The sequence below is a fragment of the Dromiciops gliroides genome, chromosome 2 (assembly GCF_019393635.1).
Source record: "Dromiciops gliroides isolate mDroGli1 chromosome 2, mDroGli1.pri, whole genome shotgun sequence".
In the NCBI taxonomy this organism is placed as follows: Eukaryota; Metazoa; Chordata; class Mammalia; order Microbiotheria; family Microbiotheriidae; genus Dromiciops; species Dromiciops gliroides.
In genome coordinates, this window is record NC_057862.1 from 108,914,968 (window position 1) to 108,937,457 (window position 22,490).

General features: G+C 41.6%; 1 protein-coding gene across 4 annotated transcripts in view; it reads left to right on the plus strand.

Moving 5' to 3' along the window:
* Positions 1-22,490, plus strand: part of SH3PXD2A (SH3 and PX domains 2A) — a 332,613-nt gene that overhangs the window by 129,100 nt on the left and 181,023 nt on the right. For all 4 annotated transcript variants that reach the window (XM_043987986.1, XM_043987989.1, XM_043987987.1 and 1 more), the window contains exon 4: positions 20,870-20,946. In XM_043987986.1, the coding sequence (XP_043843921.1) occupies positions 20,870-20,946 (77 nt within the window). The remainder of the gene's footprint in view (positions 1-20,869; positions 20,947-22,490) is intronic.

The window sequence follows — 22,490 nt, forward strand, 5'->3', positions numbered from 1 at the left end:
ATTTATATCTGGAAAGGACTTCAGCGATCTAATTACCTAATTTCATAAATGAAGGAACTGAGACCAAAATAATGGAGTGACTTACCCAAAGTCTCTGAGCTTGGATCTGAAGCCAGATTCTCTCCCTCCAAATCCAGTGCTCTGACTAACAACATGCCATACTCCTCTTTAGCTATAGAATTCCTTACCATAAACTTTAATATATCAAAATCTTTTTTGTAATGTCAGGGGATTGGACCAACAACACAGCCACTAGATGACATAGCAAATAATGGGCTAGACTTGGGCTTCAGGGAGACCTGAGTGCAAATCCTGCCTCAGACACTTAGTAGTTGTGGAACTCTGGGCAAATCACTTCCCCCCTCTCAAGCTCAGTTTCCTCATCTGTAAAATGAGGGGGTTATACTTGATGGCCTATAAGATTTCTTCCATCTCTAAATCTATGATTCTATGATGATTCAGTGACCTTTTTTTTACAGCACTAAGACCGAATATCAAGCTTTTCTCAGGGTATGGTTGTGTTCTTGGGTTCTTGACAACTAAGACAGGAGAGCATAAACTTTGCTGGGTCCTCCCAAGCCTGAGAGGTGTAGAGTACAGACCTGACAACAAACTGTCCTGTGAGGACCAGCCTAGCCAAGCCCAGAGACTCTAACCACCTGGAGATTAGCCACAAGGTGGTGGATTTAATTTTTTTAATTTGAAGCCACAGCACTGCAAGGAGACTGTCTTTTAATATGGAGAAGGGGCTTCAATCTGTATTAATGCAGGGAGTGCTTACCCTGATGAAATCACAGGGCCTTGAAGTACAAGAAAATATATCAACATCTGTGTAATTAGAAACAAGCTCCAATATAAGTGGGTCATACTGTACTTTCTATAGTGATTCTGAATTCTGGCGGGGCCTCTCTTAACCAAAACACAGATGTGTGGGAACAAGAGAAGTAAAGAGATGATACAGGCCAGGCACTCTGTGAACATCAGTTACACACACATAGACTCACGCAAACACACATAGAGCTGACCTCCAGCCCAACCCCTCCTGATTTTGGTGGCAAAGGAAATGCGGATAAGCAGTGAATGACCTGTACAGCCTAATGTGGAAGAAGTGATTGTATCGTTTCTTCCCCCACATGCACCCCGTGGACACGGCTACAAGCAAATTCCTTGCCTTTTTCTTGCCTGTGAGAATTGTAAGATTAGTCAAAGGATACTTTTTTAGCTGTTGTGTGTAAAGTTGCATTCATGATGGGTTTGCATGTCAGAAATAAGGAGGGGCAAATGACCAGTGACTTGATTGGCAGAAGAAACTCTCTCCTAACTGGAAGATAGTCATGGGGTTTTGCTCAGAAGGAAGGTAAAATTGCATAGCTCATCGTATCCTTCTTTTCTTATTTTAGATCTGGATTAGGAAAAAAATCAAGTCATGGCTGATGTAGAAAAAGGTCGTTTTAAAGACTTTCCTGAGTTAACAAAGGCCATTCTTTCTCAAGAAAGGATTTGGTTAGCTAGATGAGTTAGAACTGGTTAGTAATATGAAGTCCCATCAGTAATGTAGTTGCTATAGTAATACAAAACACACACACATACACACAAACTATTATGTTTTGTTGGTAGGTGGTAGGTAAGGCCTGTTGAGGGTTCTACCATCCTTCCAGTCACCCAGGCTTATGAACTCAGTCATCCTTGACTCTCCACTCCCTATCCAATCATTTGCTTAGTTTTGTCACTTTTTTTTTTTTTTTTTGCAGGGCAATGGGGGTTAAGTGACTTGCCCAGAGTCACACAGCTAGTAAGTGTCAAGTGTCTGAGGCCAGATTTGAACTCAGGTACTCCTGAATTCAGGGCTGGTGCTTTATCCACTGCGCCACCTAGATGCCCCCAGTTTTGTCACTTCTGTCCCCACAATATCTCGTATATCTATCTGTCCCCTGCTCTCCTGTCCTCTGCCTTGTTTTAACCCTTCCTCACCTCGTTTTTTTAAACAATAATAAACATTTTTATTTAAAGTTTTGAGTTTTGAATTCTAGCCCTGAGGTGGTAAGCAATCAAATATAGGTTAAGCATGTGCAACCACCTTCATCACCTCTTGCTTAGAATGTCACACTGGCTTCCTAACTGAGCTCCTGGCTTCTAGTCTCTTTCCTCTCCAATGCCTCCTCTATATAGCTGCCAGAATAATATTCCTAAAGCAGAAATCTGACCAGGTCATTTCTCCTGCTTAAGAAACTTCAATAGTTCCTTCCCTATTACCTCTAAGATAAAACGCAGACTCCTCTGTTTGGTATTTATAATGCCCTTCTCAGTTTGGTTCCAGCCTACCTTTCCAGGCATTTTTACAAATTATTTCCCTTCAAATATACTACATTCAGAATCCCTACCTCCCTTCAAGTCTCAGTTTATTTCCTGATTTCTATGAGGAATCTTATGGAAGCTCTTAGTGATTATTTCCTGTTCCATATATTATTATTTATATGCTTATCTGTTCACATTTTGTGTTCCTTCAATGGAATGTGAGTGCCATGAGGTCAGGGACTGTTATTTTGATTTTTTTCTTTATATGATTAGTGCATATTATAATTGCCTAGCATAGCTGGCTTAAGACATTTTCAATTGGATTTCATTGGATCAAGCTTGTACCTGGTGAGGAAACCTTGGGCTTGTTCTAAAAGTGGAATAAAAGAAGTAAGATTGGACTATTTTGTGATAAATAGCAGTGAAATAGAACTTGTTCCTAGGTATGTATTTTCTTTAAACTTTCCTATTGTTGCTTATATGTAGAAATTAGAGATTAATCAATAATTTATGTTGTAGTTTGTTGTTGTTGTTTTTTTAATAGAGAAATGTAATCAGCTATATCTGGGTTGTATTGTAGTTTTCTTTCTTCATCCATGACTAGGAATACCTGGTCATTTGGGTTACAATATAACTGGGGAGGGGGCAGCTAGGTGGTGTAGTGGATAAAGCACTGGCCCTGGATTCAGGAAGACCTGAGTTCAAATCTGGCCTCAGACACTTGACACTTACTAGCTGTGTGACCCTGGGCAAGTCACTTTACCCTCATTGCCTCCCGAAACAAACAAAAAAACAATATAACTGGGGATAACCACTCTGATTACAAGGCATAGAGCCTTGGGGGTGGGGTGCAGGAACCAGCTAGAAGTTGGCCTGAAAAACTCAGATCTCTTAAATGACTAAATTCCATAGACATCATTTCTCTGACCCAGACATGTCATTGCATTGACTCAGCAGGGTAACATTATTTTGGGCTTTGGGGTGGAGGGAGGGCAGGGATTATGAGTGAAAGGAAATTCCATGTTCTTCTTTGTAGCAATATATTCATATTGCAGAAATAAGACCATAACTTTTCATTTTTAGGATCAATGGGAACCTCAAGAAACATCGCATTTGATTCACTTGTTTAATCCCAAATTTTAACATGGCAAGAGTGCTGGCCCATCTCTGTTGGTCAAGCCCTGAGTGTATCAGCCTTGAGCCAGACCAGGGCAGAAGCTGCTGTGCTTGCCTGGCAGACCAAGGGTTCTGTTTGAGAATAGGATATCCCCATTGTACCCAGGATAGGGCTGTGCTCAAAGTCTCCTGGAGAGGCATGTTATGGACATTCGAGACTAGAAGGATTCCTCTTGGGAAGTGTGGTTCACTCAGTGTGAGACATCATTATCCTTTTAGTGTTATTTTCATTGATATTATTGGAATGTGTGTGTGTGTGTGTGTGTGTGTGCATGCGTGCGTGCGTGTGTGTGTGTGTGTGCGCGCGCGCGTGTTCATTTTCCTGGTTCTGCTTTTCTTTGCTCTGAATCAGTCTGTATAGTTCTTCAGATAAGCCTCATATTTCTTAGGGTTCAGTAATATCACATTATATTCACATGCTCCAATTTTTGTTATGGATTAGGCCTCAGTTCTTAGCACTATGGGAATGTAGGTCTATCACTGCCCAGACCAGTCCTGTGGGGGCTGAGATAGGGCCTGTTCCCTCTCTTTGCCTGTTTTCCGTCCATAGAATAACATGGCTCTTTCTGTAGAAATAATAAAGGTCCGCATATAGCTTTAAGACCTAATAATCCTATGTCTCCATCTAGCTGGGTTGTCTTAAGAGCGTCTTTCAAAGAAAGCAGAAAGGGAGAAAGCACTTAAAAGTCCCCTTTCCCTTTAAATCTCACAAGGGCCAGCCTTAGCCAGATTTTTGAAAGGGGCACTTTTCCTTAGGAACCATCTTACCTTCCCCTCTGTACTCCTCTTCTCTTTTCATAATTTTCCTATGTACTGTTCCTATAGGGACTTGCTCTCAGTTGTTTACCAACCAATTTCCTTTGTTATTAGTTGTAATGAGCTAGGGAATGAACCTTCTTCAGGGATGTTCACATTTTAATAAGAGATTCTGACAGTGAAGGTTGGACTGGGAGTTTGGAGACTTGGGTTCTATCAAAGGAATTAAAAATATTATTTATTATATGAGATGTCTTTCTGGGAGGGGAATGAGGAAGGGTTTTAAAGGAAATTATGGTGATATAAAAATCAATTAAAAACTTATTTTTAAAAATATCAAAGGAATGAAAGTCTATAGGCAGAATTTCAGGTGATGGGGAAAATATTATAGGGCAGACATCCTTCCAATTGCTCTTGAATTTTTACAATGGAAATGGTAGACATTGCCTCATTAAGTCTTCTCATCATTCATTCATTCATTCTTTTCCTTTTCCTAAGTCTTGCTTCACCCCCAGTCTATTTCCTCTGGACAGTGTGAAATGAAGGAACTAGTGTTGTTTCCCAACTTCCTACCCCCACCCTGGTGCCCAAGGCATCCCACCAAAAAGTTGTACCCATAATCTAAGGCCATGACCTTGACCTTTGCTCCCAAATAACTTGGGGAGAGGAAGCTTTTTTCTTTCCCTGCCATGGACTGGAAAAAAAGGGATCATAGAGAAAATTCAATGAACATATAAATAGAGATGCCATCTATAAATAACAGCCACAAAATATTCCATCAGCAGAAATTCCTGCTTCACAGTGCACTGAGGTGGCCCGCTTCCTGAGTAAGATTATTCAGTGCTTTGGTTATCTCTTTCTGGCTAGTGTAGACTTTTTTTAGTGGGGGTTCCTGGGAACCCCTGGGATAGATTAGAGAAATCCTCTTTCTTCCTGGTTTTTAGAAATGCTAGATCCCTTCCCTTCTGCCTTTCTCCCCAAACCTTTCTCTAAAGAAGCCTTTATTGGTACAGGGGACAGAGCACCATGTTGGGAGTGGAGGGAAGAGGGTTCTGGTTTCAGTTCTGCACCTAGCCCACTGTGTGACCTTCGGCAACTTTCTTCCCTTCTCTGGGTCTCAGTTTTCCAGAGGAAGTTGGACTATATGATGCCTAAGGTCTAACATTCTCTGATTTCTGTGGGTCTCTAGTGTTCTCCCTATTGTGCACAGAATTAATCAAACAAGATTCTGTATAATCCAGTATAGACCCAATTTAGGAAAAGGGGAGTAGTTGACTAAGAAAGGTTTTATTTTCACATCAAGTTCTTGGTATGAACTTGGAAGACTCCTTACTTAAGGTCATGAAGTCAAGCTTTAAGACTTTGGGTATACATCCTGTATTGCAAGGTTGCCCTGACACCTGGGCAGGTTACATTACATGTCTCCCTACCTAGTATAATATGAGCACTTTGTGAAGCCTTCTTTACCCTCAAAATCATTCCCCCCACCTTTCTGCCATACTTCCTGAAATTCTGCTTTCAGGAATTAATTCCTATATAGTTAGAGATTTTCCCCTCTTCAAGCCTTCTCTTTCTATTGTTAATTCAATAAACATTTATTAAGTACTTAGGATTTGCAGAGCACTGTAGTGGGTGACATCTAAAATTTAACTTAAGGCATTATCTGTTCCCATAGAACTTCCAGTTTGGGAAAAGGATTAGATAAATGTAGATAGCTATAATATATATTACATGGTATTAATGAACATTAATCATTGTTTTTTATGTCTGGATATTCAATGAGGTTTGAACCCCAAGGCAAGGCAACTCTGCTAAGTGCTAGGGAATACAAGTACAAGCAAAAAGAAAGATAGTCCTTATCTTCAAGGAGCTTAAATTCCACTGGGGGAAGATAATATAGAAAACAGAAGTGAAAATGGAGTTCCTGGGAGGAGCTCACCAATGAAAGAAGAGGACTGAGGCATTGAGGGAACATGCTGGGGGGAGTCTCAGGGTTGAAAGGGCACACTAACAAAATCCTGAAAATCAGAAGCAGAACCTACTTCCTATACTATCATCTAGTCCTCATTTCTCCATCTTATCTAACAAATGCTATTTGCCTCAGTTTCCCCATCCGTAAAAATGAGCCAAAGAAGTATCTCTGCCAAGAAAACCCCAGACATGGCTCCACAACAACAACAACAACAACAAAATCCACAAGAAATGTCATGAGAAACTTTGTCAGATGTTTTGTTAAAATCTGCATAAATTCTATCTACAGCATTTCCTGGATCTTCTAGTATGCTATTTCATTCTTGGTTTTTTATCTTTAGCACTGAGCTCAGTGCCTAGAGCACAGTCGGTTATTAATAGATACTTGTTGGTTGGTTGATTGATTGATTCTGTCAGAAAAGGAAATTAGGTTAGTCTGGCATGACCTGTTTTTCATGTTGACTCCTTAGGATCAGAGATTTCTTTCCTAGATACTCACTCATCATTCCTTTAATCATAAGTTCTAGGTTTGTTTTCAGGAATTTCACTCTACCTCAGTGACTTATAGTTTTCAGACTCCACCCTCTTCACTTTAAAAAAAATTGGGATCATATTCTCTACTCCTGTATCACCTCTCTAGTTCTCCATGATCTTTTTTTTTTTTTTATTACACAATTGGGGTTAAGTGACTTGCCCAGGGTCACACAGCTAGTAAATATCTGAGGTCTGATTTGAATACAGTTCCTTCTGAGTCCAAAGCCAGTGCTCTACTCACTGCTCCAGCTAGCTGCCCATTCTTTCAATACCCAAGGATATAAGTCACCTGGGCCAGGTAGCCAGGACTTTTCAAGAACTCCTTGTCAGTGCTCCTTTACTATCTCCTTGCTTACTTTAGGTATCAATCTTTTATTTGCCATTTTATTAGCCATTAGTCATTCTCCTTGGTAGGGAAAATAGAAGGAAAGTTATTCTACCTTCTTTCCACTGTAGGTCATTATTATCCTATCTATTCTGAGCAGTGAATGATGCTTTCTTCTTTGATCCTTCTTTGCCCGTTAAAGCTAACAAACAAACAAAACTCACAAAATTCCCCTTTTGGGTTATTCTTAGCTTTCCTCACCAGCCTCAACTTATTCTGAGCTTTAGCATTCCTAACTCTGTTCTTATAATACCATGCATGTTCTCTATAGAAATCCTTCTTAAACCTAAGATAGTTTAATAATGAAGAGAGAGAGGGAAGACATTTTAAGCCTAGAAAACAGCTTAAGCAATGTTATGGAGACAGGAGACTGCAGGGCATGTTCACGGGGCATAGTTAAGCCTAGTGCCTGGCGAAAGCAGGGCAATGGGATGACACCAAAGACACTGAATCACTGGCTTAGAGTTGGAAGTGACCTCAGAGGCCATCTAATCCGACCCGCATAGGAAAGAAACCTGGCTACCTAATAAGTGATCATCCAAACTCCACAAGAACATAGGGCTGCCCATTGTACTGTGGCACAGCTGTTAGAAACTTTTCCTGATAACAAGGCTCTTTGCAACTTCAATCTTGGCCCTTGTTCTCATCCCTGAGGCCAAACAGAACAAGTCTAATCCCACCTTTAAATATTTGAAGAGAGATATTCCCCTCCCCACTCCCTCTTCTCTTCTCTATGCTAAACAGTTCCTTCAACCGACTTCAGACCCTTCACCATGCTGGTTGTCTTCTTCTGACCAGCCCCCCCCCATCAGTGTATTTCTTAAACTGAATACCCAAGATAGGTCTGATGAGCCTGGGGTACAACAGGGTACCCTTCTGTATTTCTGGAAGCTATGTTCTATTCTGTGAAGTCCAAGATCATATGACCTTTTTTGGCTGCCACATCACATTGATAATGCATGCTAAACTTGCAGTCTACTAAAACCTCCAACTCTTTTTCAGAGCTACAATCTCTATACTTCTCCCATCTTATACTTGTGAATTTGATTTTTTGCATGTAAGTGTAAGACTTTACATTAATTGTCCCTGCTGCATTTTGTTTAACTAGATTGAGCCCAATGCTCTAACCTGTCGATATCTTTTTAACTCCTATCTCTGTCATCCAAGATGCTACCTCTCTCTCCCTCTTAGCCTGGTGACATCTGCAGATTTGAACATGGGGCCCATCTCAGATCCCCATATACTCCCTTCTATACCTCTTGTCATCTCTCCCTAGACACCTCTCTAACTTCTTCAATCCATCTAACTGGGTTATCATTTAATCCATATCTTTCCCATCTTCTCTACAAGAATAGCATGAGATGCTTCATCAAAAGCTTTGCTAAAATGTTTTTGTCATGGGAGTCAGGAGCTTGTATGTGAGTGTGTGTGTGTGTGTGTGTGTGTGTATATATATATGTATATACATGCATATACATATGTATGGGTGTATATATACAATATAGCTCTGCCATTAATCTTGCTTCTCTTAAATACTTCCCATTTTTCATATATATGAATACATATATATGAATGTATGTATATATTTATTTGCTTGTTGTCTCCCTCATGGGATTTTGAGCTCCTTGAGGGTAGGGACTGTCTTTTGTCTCTTTTTATATCCTTCTTTATATCCTCTTTATATCCAGAACTTAGCATAATGCTTGACACATAGTAGGTGCTTACAGGCCTTCAGGCAAGAACTCCCCCCTCTATTCAGCCTTGATTTCCTCAGGTGGATTGGATCATCTAGTTCTGGTCATCTAATGGGGCTTTATTAGATTACTATTTTAGCTCATTGGAGGCCTTATCCTGTTGACTCTTCTGAATCCTCCCTCTCTTTCTGGGGATTGTGACCCATTTCTAGGTGCCCCCATCCTCTTTTCTGAAAGGGGTTTCTCTTTGGAGGCAGCAACACTGAAAAACCCCATGGTCTTGAATGAAGGCTTTGATTCTCAGACTTCTAGAGCCAAGGGGCCTGGGCGCCGGCCACACAGGGCTGTATGTAGTGAGGTCTGTTTGTGTCCTTAGGAGGGTCACTTAGTCAATCACACTCTCCTGGCCCCACTCTGTCTGCAGCCCCAGGCTGGGGGAATGGATGGAGCTGAGCCCTCCTCTGCACTGAGGGGCTAAGGAGGGATGAATGAGGGCTCCTCTCCTTTCATACCCACACAGTGGTCAGTTTTAGAAAAGTGGCCTCCTGCTAGTGTATATGAGTTTCTCTTTCTAGGTGTCCTTTCCTTCTGTGTTGGGAGAAGTAAGATTTGCCCTATACTTTTACCCTGCCTGTTAGTCATTACTCTATAGCACCTCCTCCATACACATGTATAGGCACAATTGTCCTTTGGTGAGAGATATATTTAGAGCTAAAAGGGACCTCAGAGGTCTTTTTGCAGAGTAGAAAGGGCACTGGACAAAATCAGGAAACCAAGGTTTTATTTCTGGTGCTGCTGCTAACTCACTCTGTGACTCCATTTCCTCTTCTGTCAAATCAAAAAATTAGATTCGCTTCTTTATAAGGTCCCTTTCTACTTTAGGTCTTATAATTTTGGAAGAAGGTGCTGCTTGTTGGTGAACTATGTGTGATTGTGTCTGAGAAGGTAAATGTAAGGACAATAGTGCCCCCCCTCCCAGCCCTAAGCTTATACCTCACTGATAAAAGGACTCATCACATAATTGAGGTAGATGGGAGGTAAAGTGGATAGAGCTAGATTTGGAGACAGGAAGACCTGGGTTCACATTCTACCTCACGCACTTACCCTCTATATGACCCCGGGTAAGTCAATTAACTTCTCAGCCTCAGTTTTCTCATTTGTAAAATGTGGGTATTAAGAGGACTATTTCACAAGGTTGTTGTAAAGATAAAATAAAATAATATATGTAAAACACTTTGCAAACCTTTAAAGAAATGCTAATTGTTGTTGTTACAGTTGTAAGCTAGATCAGTTCTGTCCCTGATGTCTTTCATATTCCTTTGGTTATTATGTGTCTTCTGTCAATCCATGGTAGTTCTTTAGTGGGTATATTTCTCTAGTTCATTAAATGTTTTTTGGGAGTCCATAATAACTTCTGGTAAAGCCATGGGGCCATGGGAAAGAGGATTAACCCTAGAATCAGGGGTTGTTGTTGTTGTTGTTGTGGTGGTGGTGGTGGTGGTGGTGGTGGTGGTGGTGACTCTTCCTGACCCCATTTGGGGTTTTGGCAAAGATACTGGAGTGGTTAGCCATTTCCTTTACCAGCTCATTTTACAGATGAGGAAATTGTTGTTGTTGTTGTTGTTGTTGTTGTTGTTGTTTCCCTTTCTTTTTTTTCTGGGGCAGTGGGGGTTAAGTGACTTGCCCAAGGTCACACAGCTAGTAAATGTCAAGTGTCTGAGGCCAGATTTGAACTCGGGTCCTCCTGAATCCAGGGCTGGTGCTTTATCTACTGTGCCACCTAGCTGCCCCCTAGATGAGGACATTGTTAACAGGGTAAACAGGATTAAGTGACTTGCCTAGGGTCACATAAGTAGTAAGTGTCTGAGGCTAGATTTTAATTCATGAACATGTATCTTCCTGACTCCAGGTCCAATGTTCTATTGATTATACCACCTAGCTGCCCCTAGAATCAGGAGACCTGAATTCAAATCCCACTTCTAATGCTTACCACCTACATGACTAGACAAGTCACCTAACTTCCCTCAGGCTCAGTTTCCTCATCTGTAAATTGAGGGGTTTGAAACTGATGACCTCTGAGGTCTCTTCAGACTCTAGATAAAGGAACCTCTATTTCTATATTCATAGCCAGATACTTTCTAGGATCTCCCTATCTACTGTGCTATCTCTTATCTCTCAAATAAATAATCTATATATCAAAGCTAAAATTCAAACTTGGTTAAGTTTGGCTAAACTTTCCAACATAAGAATGAATTATTAGCAAAATATTAAACTTTGTTTTTGTTTATACTTTTAATCACTGTTTTGAATAAGAGCCCCCTTAACTGTGGTTATTAGTGAATGAAAGTATGTTTGCATACATAAGGATCCTTGTATTTTACATGTCTCACCCAAGAAAGCTACCAGACACTTTTTTTTTTTTTGCTTACAACATGAATTCTGCCATGAGGCCTTAAATAATTAGCTTTGGAAATGGAAATATAAACTAAATCATAATTACTGAAATAGCCAACAATTCTCTTTTGTGGTTATTAGCCAGCCTTTGGTTTTTAACTATAACCAGTAATGGAGCCTGCAAATGGGTGAGATTGACTTCAATTCCTGGCAAAATTCTAGAATGTATTATTAAAAGGACATTTAGTGAACATGATCACAAAGCCAGCACAGCTTCATCAAGGACCGGTCACGCCAGACTAACCTCATTTCCTTTTGTGATGGAGTTAGGTTAGACTTAAGTAGATCCGGGGAATGGTGTAGATAGAGTTTATCTTGATTGTAATAAAGCATTTGCCAAAGTAATTCTTGTGGAAAAGATGGATGGACCAGAAGATAATCCTAGCCCTTCTCCATCTTTCTATTGTTCCCACAGTAGCTTAAAAGAAAAGACTTGGGATTTTTTGTTGCCAGCCTTAGTTTATTGTGTGCTTTAGCAATAGCAACAACATATTTTCGGTACCATTTGACTCTTGAGTGTTTCTCCTCCATTATCTTCCCTTTTCTCTTCTACTCAGAACTTTGACCAAGTTAGGATTTTAAATGTGCATCCAAACCAGTATTTTGGGACAGCCCCCCCCCCTTTTCTCCCGATTGTATTTTTTCTTAGGGGGGGGGCAGGGCTGATAAAAATTTTACTAGTTGGATTTAGAACTGGTTGAATTACCTGACCCTCAGAGTCACCATTAATAGTGTGATGTCAGTTAGTAAGGGGGTCTTTAGTGGTGATGTCCAGGGATCTCTCTGTGTTTGGTTTTGTGCTCTTCTGCTTTTCTGCAGATCCTGTAGGTTTTGCAAACTGCCTAGTTGTCCTGTGTGCTCACTGAATTGTAGCTAAAGTGTTGGGGGATTCCTGAAAGATACTTTGCCTATATATGGCACATTTCCTCTCTTTTCTCACTGATTTTGTTTTTTGTTTTTTGTGGGGGTTTTTTTTGGTGGGGCAGTGGGGGTTAAGTGACTTGCCCAGGGTCACACAGCTAGTAAGTGTCAAGTGTCTGAGGCTGGATTTGAACTCAGGTCCTCCTGAATCCAGGGCCAGCGCTTTAACCACTGCGCCATCTAGCTGCCTCTTCTCATTGATTTTGAACTTGCTTGGTTTGATTGGTAATTAGCAGATGCCTTCCAAAGATCTAGTGCAGATGGAAGTTTCCCATAGCTTTTGCTCATGAAAAGGTCTCAAGTAGATTATAATTTAGAGAAGGAGAGAGAAGAGGACAAATCTTTATTAAATTTCTATTATGTGCCATGCATTGTTTTGAGAACTTTACAAATATTCTATCACTTGAGACTCAGAATAACCCTGGGTGGTAGATGCAATTATTATCCCCTTTTTATAGTTGAGGAAATTGAGGTAGACATATTAAGTGACTCACCCAGGGTCATACAGCTAGTAAAACATCTGTGGCTGGATTTGAATTCAGGTCTTCCAGACTCCAAATTCAACCCTCTGTCCACTCTTGCCTTCAATTTACCAGCCATGTTGCACCCCCTCCTAGTTAATCTCTCTTCCCAATGAGAGACATCCTCTTGTTGTGATTCTGTATTTACTGGTGAAAAGCAAGACAAGGAAAGGGAGGGGAAGGGAATACACTTTCTATAGACTCCCTTGGGGATCCATGGACCTCAGGTTAAAGAAACCCTGATCTAGTCCAATCTTTTCATTTTTACAAATGAGGACTGAGGTCCACAGAAATTAAATGACTCAATCCAGGGTTACATGGGCAATAGTAATAGAATCAAGATTTGAATTTAGGTCCTTTCCTTTCCAGTCTAGTGCTCTTAGGCTTTTTGTTGCTAGTGGAGCCTTGGGTTGTCTGGCACTGGGGGCTTCCAAAGAGTAGTGCTGTGGCTGGGGGGAGGGGATGTCTGTTTAGCCTATCTCTCCCCCACCCCTTCCCTGGAGCAGAAGGCATTCCAACTGCAATTGTGCTTATCAGTAACAGAACCCTAGTGTCCAAGCCTGGCCATAGGATGTGGTTCAACAGATGGCTTTTTTCCTTCATTTCTTCCTTTTCCCTTTATCATAAGGAACCAGCTGATTCCACCACCTCCCACTGACCCACCCTTTGGAAACCAGTATTTTTCCTAGAGCGGGTAGAGGTAGTCTAGGATTGCCATGAACACTATCAGAAAGTCTCTATAAGCACCTAAAGATCTGGGGAGGTGTTGGTGATATTTTGTCACTAATCGACCACTCTTTGCTCATGGGTCACTCTAATGGGAAGTGAATACTTATCACTGTGAGGCTAGAAGATGTATCCATTCATTCATTTAGTGAGTACCTGCTGTGAACCAAAGCACTATACTGTGCTGGGTGCTAGGAATGCAAAGATAACAGTGAAATAGTCCCTGTGCTTCAGGGGATTACATTGTGGATTGGATTAGAATAGAGATTCTTCATTTTTGCTATCCTGGACCTCTTGGGGAGTCTGGTGAAGCCTATGGATTGCTTCTTAGAACAATGTTTTTAAATGCATAAAATAGAATACAAAGGAAACAAATTTTGTTGAAATAATTATTGAAATAATTTTTTAAAAACCAACTTCATGGACTCCAGTTCAAGCATACTTGGATCACCTAGACAACCTATTGGAGCCTTTAAAGTCAGCTCCCCATTGTCTAAGAAATAAAATGCAAACTTCTTCAACCTGGAATCCAAGACCCTCCACAATTGGACCCTGATCCACTTTTCTGACCTCTGACCTCTCACTCCTTTCTTCACACAGAACATTCCACTTCAGTCATAACTCGTTTATTTCTCTTGTGCTGAATTCTCCCTGTACTCATTAGTCTTTATGCATCCTCTCAATTTCCCTATACCTGGAATGCTTTCTTGGTCTCCATCCTCACACAGTATGCTCTATATAAATGTTAGCTGCGATTATTATCTGTACCTGTTGAAATCCCAACCATCTTTCAAGGCTGAGCTCCCAAGCCGCCCCCTTCATGAGGTCTTGGATTTTCCCCTAATCAGAACTGCTGCCTTCCTCCCTGGGGACTTTGAACTTTTCTCATATCATGTCCTGCCTGGTATTATAGTATTTGTCTTTTATCTACTAAGCTAGGAACTGAGCAAAGCCTGTGAAGGCAGGGGTCATTGTTTATTTATTTATCAGTGGGACTGTTGAGCCTGCTAAGAGAAGGATGGAGCTGTGACAGACTGTTGGGAGATATTGAGGGTTAAGCAGGACCTTTGAACATCCTTCAGATAACTTATACTTCCTCCTGGCAAAGACAGGCACCAGGTCTGTTGAGCTTGGAACACGGCTCTCAATGGAAGGAGGGTCAGTGGGTAGGAGTGAAGTTGTTAACTACTCATCTATTAGAGAGGCAAGAAGGTGTTATTATGAACCTAAGGAATTGGGCTTATTTAGTAAGCATTGAGGTCTTTGCTCTAGAACCTGTAGGGCTGACTTTTGAGTGGACTCATATAAGGGCTAATCTACTGGCATGGCCAGAGCCCTTGGAACAATTGTTTCCATTTTCTTCCTTCCAGGCCCTCCTTTTCACATCCTCTTAGCTAGAAACAATCTGTAACAACAGCTCATATTTTTGTGAGCATTTTCCTGCCCACTGAGGGAGTGGGCAATGCAAGTGACCCTTTTTTTACACCCTTCCTGTGATATCATTGGCATAGGGTCCTCCCCACTGAGAAAACTCCCTCTGTTAAAGCAGATCTGCATGTGATCAGTTTTAGAGAGTTGTCTGGGGGCACTGAGAGAGGTTAAGACTTATCTAGGGCCACTCAGCCAGTAGACCTTGAACCCAGGTTCTGATTTTGAGGCTCCAGGTTCTGATTTTGAGACTCATTCTTTATCTACCATGCCTCATGGCCTCATACAAATATTTCATAGAACCTGTTTTGTCCCCTTTTCACAAATAAGGAAACAAACTCAGAAGAGCTAAGGAGCCCCTGACACATACAGGAGGCACTCCTTCTGGAATGTGAAAATTGCTTTTCCGACACCAAGTTCAGTGCCATTTCCCTGCCTTCTTCTTCCTACTCTATTTTTTTTTGGGGGGGTGAGGCAATTGGGGTTAAGTGACTTGCCTAGGGTCACACAGCTAGTAAGTGTTAAGTGTCTGAGGCCAGATTTGAACTCAGGTCCTCCGGAATCCAGGGCCGGTGCTCTATCCACTGCGCCACCTAGCTGCCCCTTCCTACTCTATGTTTAAGAGAGAAGGTTCCAGTTTCTGAGGTTGTTCACCTCTCCTTCAAAAATGATCTATACCCTGAGGTCTTTTTCATCTTCCCTGTGTATTCTTCCTTATTATATTTATCTGGTTTTTATGATCCAAGTTTGCATCTCACTGGGGAGACCAGCAGGAGCCGGGCCCGGCTGTCTTGGACCTCAGCAAAAGGCTGAGCCACCGAGGGCTTCGATCCCTTTATGGACGACTCCTCCTTTCTTCTCTTCACTCTTTAATATGGTCACTGGTTTGGCTCTTGATGTGCGGTTTGGAGCCAGGACAAAGAAGCTAAGAGTATAGCATTGCTTCAAAGGTCTCATTCTCCCTTCTCCTCTGGCCAGTTTCACCAGAATCCCTAAGGAAAGAAAGTTTTTTGTTGTTGGCATTGCAACTGGGAAGAAAATTCAATTCAATTCAACCAATGTTTATTCAGCACTGGGGTTTTATATGTTTAAAGTTAAAATAAAATGGGAAATGGCATTTCTATGCATCTGCATAAATCAAAACATATAATGCAAGATACTTACCAGGGAAGTCTGGGATACCAATGAAGGGACCTGTGAGGGTCACTTTGAAGGGGTAGAGAAGTTGTTATTTCTCTTAGGAACCAGCATTGGATAAGGAGGGTTTAAGCAGGAACTCTCACCATCTCCCCGAAACCTCCTCAGTTAGTCTGATGACTGATAGACCAAGCAATTTCTCTTCTTTGAACTCCTGCAGCCTCACGGTGTAGCCCTTTATTGCCCCCTCAATTTTTACATTCACTCCAACCAGACCCTTAAATTCTATGACAGCAAGACTGTCCTCTTTTTCTTTCTGGGACCCTGAGGTAGCCCTAGCTCCCTAAATTCAGAGATCTGCTATGCCTAACCCCTTCCCATCTTCTTCTCTAACTCCCATATCTTGTCACTTGGTGTCTATATGACTCCTCTTCTTACTCCAGCTACTCAGTACCTCAGCCCATAAGAGTACCATTTTTCTAAGGTTCACTTACAAAGGAAAAGAGATTATGCAATTTTAGAAATAATATTACCAGGTGTACTACTAGAGGCTGCTAAGTGATGCAGCAGATAAAGTATTGGGCACAACCCAAGTTCAAATCCAGCCTCAGATACTTAGTAGCTGTGTGACCTTGAGCAAGTCACCTAACTGCTGTCTACCTCAGTTTCCTCATCTATAAAATGAGGATACTAATAATAGGACCTTTCTCCTTGGGTTGTTGTGAGGCTCAAATGAGATAATGTTTGTAAAGCATTTAGCACAGTGCCTGACACATAGCAGGCATGTAATATATGATTATTCCCTCCTTCTTTCTTTCTTACTATGACTGGAAGAAGGAGCTGGACTGATTGCTGAGTGAGGGAGATAAAAGATCGACAGCTTGCATGCTGCATTGGGAGCCACCTAGATGACTAAGAGACTACTGTATGCTGATCACAAACAGAACAAGTTCATCTCTCTTCCACTTGATGACCTTTCAAATGCTTGAAGGTCCTTTCCTGACACCAATTTCACTGCATTCCCACTATACCCCATGGCCTTCTCTTTGTTTTGTTTTGTTTTTTTTTGGTGGGGCATTGAGGGTTAAGTGACTTGCCCAAGGTCACACTAGTAAGTGTCAAGTGTCTGAGGCCAGATTTGAACTCAGGTCCTCCTGAATCCAGGGCTGATGCTTTATCCACTGAGCCACCTAGCTGCCCCACCCCATGGCCTTCTAAGGGGAAAAACCTCCTATTCTGTCTTTAATAAGGGATTCTATTTTCTGAGGTTGTTCACCTCTCTTTCACTAATGTTCCTGGGGTCTTTCTCAGCTTCCCCATATAGTCTTCCTTTTTATGTTTGTCTGGTTTCTTGGATCCAAGTTTGTATGGTATTGGGGAGACCCTCCCTGAAGTCTTCTCCAGATTAAACATTCCCACTTCCTTTACCCTATCCTCATCTGACATGACTCAAGACTCTCCTCTGGATGCTCTCCTTCTTAAAGGAAATGTCTTTAATGTCCTTCTTAAACTATGGTGCCAAGAAATGAACATTCTAATCCAGATGAAGTCTGGCAAAGGACAAATAAGGACGTTGTTTTTGTTGTTGCTCAGTTGTTTTCTGTTGTGTCTGACTCTTCGTGATTCTATTTGGGGTTTTCTTGGCAGAGATACTGGAGTGGTTTGCCATTTCCTTCTCCAGCTCATTTTACAGATGATGAAACTGAGGCAAACAGGGTTAAGTGACTTGCCCAGGGTCACACATCTAGTAAGTGTCTGGGGTCGGATTTGATTTTAGGTCCTCCTGACTAGGCCAGGTGCTCTATCCATTTCTCTACCTATCCAGGCAAATAGGATGATGTTCTTATCACCTAAAATTAAGAATAATGCACAATGTGACACATGTGTTACCCCTAGAGTTTTCAAAACACAACCACTTATCATCCAAAGTGTTCTAGAAAGGAACAAATTAGACTAATAAGTCTCTGGGCCAATGACTCTGGACCTCTTAGATTTGTCTTATCTCATTCTCTTATTCCAAATCCCACCCCCATCCCTCTCCGTTTTCTTTTCTACAGATGAATGGCTTGTAATGGTTCTCATGTTGGGTTGTTGTGAAAGGTGGCTCATGATCAGGATGTGACCGCCACAGACCCCTCTTCTTCCAGGTTGTTCACTTTCCCTGACACTGTCCAAATGAGTGTCTTTTGAAGTGAAGGTGACTCAGGGGACAGCTTGAAGCCATCCCACCTTTCAGTAATGATTGACCATTTCTGGCAAAATGGAGGGAAAAAAGAGTTCTACTCCTCAGGACTGTGCTGAGATATGTGTTGAGTGTATTTTTGTTTGTTTGTTTGTTTTTAAAGAACGATGCACACTTTCACACATAATGCACATCCAAACACACACACCTACTAACATTTCTTGTGAGAGAACACAACAGACCAAAAAAGGAGAGGAAGACCAAAGCCTTCAAAGACGAGACATACCTAATCTGTGACATCTTCCTTGAGAAAAAGCCACTTGCTTCTAATATCATCATAAATTGTATTTTATCTCTTTTTATAAAACAACAGAACTCATTTATCTTTTTAACAGCATTTGTTGCCTCCTTGAGTGTCTTTCTTCTGAGAGAGCTGTTCCCTTTTGGAAGAGAAGGGAAAAGAACAGCTTGGACCAGATCCTCAATGAAAAATTAATGGTGGCGCCAATTAGCAAAATCAGCAAGGCTTCCCTGGGAATCCAGAAGGTGCTTAACTCTGCAATAGGGGGTGGGGGGTGAGTTCAGAAGTGTAAGAAATGGCCACTATTCTTTGGCAGTTCACCGTCTAGTCAGGAAGACAAGACCCCGGCCCCGCGCCCCCCCTCCCCCGCCCGCCCGCCCACAGGAAAGAAGAGCAGGCAGAGTACAAGGATGAGTGCAAGTACAATTCTAATTCAGGTTCAGGATTTTATATCCTGAAGAAGTTTATACTTGAGCTAGGCTTTGGGAGATGACTTTTGTAAACAAACTATAAGGCAGGCAACAGGCTAGTGATTAGATAGATGTCACCTAGAATTTCATCAGTGAAAGGAATTCTGGGTCAAGAAGTTCTCTCCATCAATGAGGACCTCTTTCTGGAACTTAGTCTTAGAGAGTTGCTACATGTGAGAGAACTACTCTGTGTGTGTGTGTGTGAGACAGAGAGAGAGAGAGAAAGAGAGAGAATGAATTTGAAGCCATATGTTCCCTACTCTGAGGCCATCAGAAACTGACCACTGTGTCATATTGACTTTTCTATAGAATTATTAGTTTTAATGGGCTAAACTTTTAAGAAGAAACTTCTCTGAAGCTTTGGGAGTATTTCATGATTTCTTGCCTCATTCTGAACTAGAAAGCTGCAAATACCCCCAGACTACTGAAGACAGCTTAGTCATTTATTCATTCAGTAAACACTCCATTAAAGGATACAAAGATGGATAAACCAGGGGTTGCCTGTGGTCCAGTCTGGTAGGGAGGGGTAAGATGGCCCTAAGAGAAGGACAAAGCAAAGTTTTGGAAAGATCCCTTCTAGCACAGATATCAGGCTAAGCTTCAGTAAGGTGCAGTGGAAAGAAGGATAGCTTGGGACTCAAATGACTTGGATTTAAATCCTATCTTTGGACTTACCATCTCTAACTTTGGCCAAGTCACATAACTTCTGGGTCCCATTCTCCTCCTTTGTAAAATGAAAGTTTTGGACTAGGTGACCTCTACGACCCTTTTTGGCTCTAAAGTGATGATGACATAAGGATGAGATGACATTTCAACTGGGCTTTACTGCAAGGATGGATAGGATCTTCACCAGGGGAGCTCATGGGAGAATGTGTCCCAAACGATGGCAAAAAAATAAAGTATGGAAGCCAGAAAATGTCTGTGTCCTTATGGAATCAGGATATTTTTTTCTGGAATAAAAGGTATAGTTGGGGGAGGAGCAGCAGTGGGAACCACTAAAGCTATGGGGACCGGCCTTAGTTCTCAAAGTCATGCTTTTTGGAAGATGTTTGGGTTTCATATCCACAGATATTGTTAACGTCTGTTTTCGTTGGGAAAAGCTGCCACTTTGACTAAGGGCAAAAAACTCCTGCCAGGCTTGGAGGAACTAGCCTGATTTATCAAAGACTAACGGCACTTGTGTATGGGCTGGTACATTTTTATCTGCATCTGTAAGAGTGGGTTACATCTTGAGAAGGAAAATCGTGGCAGCATTGCATTGTTGTTGTTGGCTCTGTTGCAGGGCTCTATTGCAGCTCTCTTCCCCTTTGGTTTTGTCATGACAGCCTGGGGAAGCCTATGGACCCCTTCTCAGATCAATGTTTTTGAAAGCATAAAATAAAACATATGGGATTGCAAAGGAAACCAATTCTATTGAAGTACAGTTATCAATATATATATATATATATATATTTTTTTTTTTTTTTTGGTGAGTCAATTGGGGTTAAGTGACTTGCTCAAGGTCACAAAATATATATTTTTAAAGGTTCCAGACCTCAAGTTAAGAATACCTGCCCTGCAGTAAGACCATTTAGCATGGCTTTTTTATATCTCACTCAGGCAGCCTAGAGATAGCAATTGACAGTATTCATTAGACCCCAGAGCCTGAAGGCAAGCAGGGCCAGGTTCTACCTGACCCTTGGGTGTGTGTGTGTGTGTGTGTGTGTGTGTGTGTGTGTGTGTGTGTGTGTGTGTGTGTGTGTGAGTGTGAGTGACTTATGTTTTGTCAAAGAGTCAAGTGATGAGCTTGTCTGGAAGAGCAAGGAAGGAAATCGTTTTCAGGGTAAGAGGGTAACAAGGGAGGGGATGGGAGGCAAAATTCCTGGTTCCCTAAGGTTAGGAATATGTCATCTTCTCCTCACACATCACTCTCTTTCAGGTAAGATCCTGTTCCGGAGGAGTCACATTCGAGATGTTGCTGTGAAGAGACTGAAGCCTATTGATGAATATTGCAGGGTGAGTGTGCATGTAGGTGGGAGTCTGTGTGTGTGTATGGGAAGAGAGTGGTGAGTGTGCATGTGTGTATTTACACAGGTGGCATAAATGTCCCAGGAGTGCTTCCTGGACAATTATAGGGGAGATTGTTGTATGGGATGAAAGACTGAACTAAACAACTGCTAAGGAGGTGTTCTCTTCCTGCCCTAGGTTCTGTGATTCTAAGGCTGACTCCCAGGGAAGGAGGGATAGCAGGTGAACCAGTACGTGTGCGGGAGTTCAGTCCTGGCCCCTTTTAGTGCAGCCTGTCCTACTTAAAATGGGCCCCATTTGAAGCCCTATAATGTTAGGTGTCCCCTGTTGTTAAAGGGGCTAATCCAGCTATAGAAATTCCATGAGCATGGAACCTCACTTGAATGGGAGAGGTTTCCCCCTATCTTCTTGTGGCAGTTAGTTTGATAATTTCAGAACTGTACACTGCTTAGACATACAGATAGAAATATTCTTTATGTGTGTGCCAACACACAATTAACCAAAGGCAGTGGGTAGCATCATTAGCAAGTTCACAAAATAAAGTTTAGTTTCTTAATCTCTTGGGAAGGACAATCATTTTGTTGTCTGATCTTTCTTTGTGGCACAGTAGATAGGGGTCTAGGTCTGGAGTCAGGAGGCCCTGAATTCAAATTTGACCTCAGACACTTAACTATCTGTGTGACCCTGGGCAAGTCACTTAACCTTCTGTTTCCTGAACTGTTAAATGGAGATAACATTAGCACCTACCTCTTAGGGTTGTAAAGTACTTAGCCTGGTGTCTGGCATATACTAGGCGCTATATAAATGTTAGCTATTATTATTGTTCTTGTTGTATGAGTCTGTGGTAAAAAATGTAAAGCATATGGAATTCAGATATACTTGTAGAAATTCAAACATTAATAGACACCTATAGTTTGGATGAAAATAGAACTTCTTAAAACAAATGACTCTGGTTGACTGTGAAATACACACACTTGTCCATGCAAAGCCAATTAGAAAAAAAGTCTGGTTTTAGTAAAGGCAAGGAGTACATGACCCAGAGTGTCCCATCTTGAGCTAATGAGGTGCCAGAATGATGAGTCCTTTCTTCCTAAAAGCTCTCTCTCGATCAGATCAATATCAGTTTTTTAAATGGCACTAGTCATTCAAGTACAAATTGACAGCTTGTCTCACTGTTTCCATTTCCCTTTCTTCTTTTTCCAAGCAGTTAAAAAGGCAGACATTGGGGTGGGGAGGGGAGGAGGACACGTCAGACTCAAGCAAAGCTTTTTGTCATCTGGTATTTACCAGGCCAAATCAGACTCAGCCTTCCTGAGATGGTCTAGCCTCAGGCATCTCTGAAACTTCCATCTCCTGGGCAGAGGAAACTGATAAACATCTCATCTCTTGAAATCAGACTTTGAACATGAGTCCTGAGTTGGTCTTGGAGTCTAAGGGGCACAGCAAGGTTAGATTGGATAGACCCAGAGCCTCCTAACCCAATTAACACAGGCAGGAACCGTCCTGAACCTAGACAGCAAACACCAAAGTTG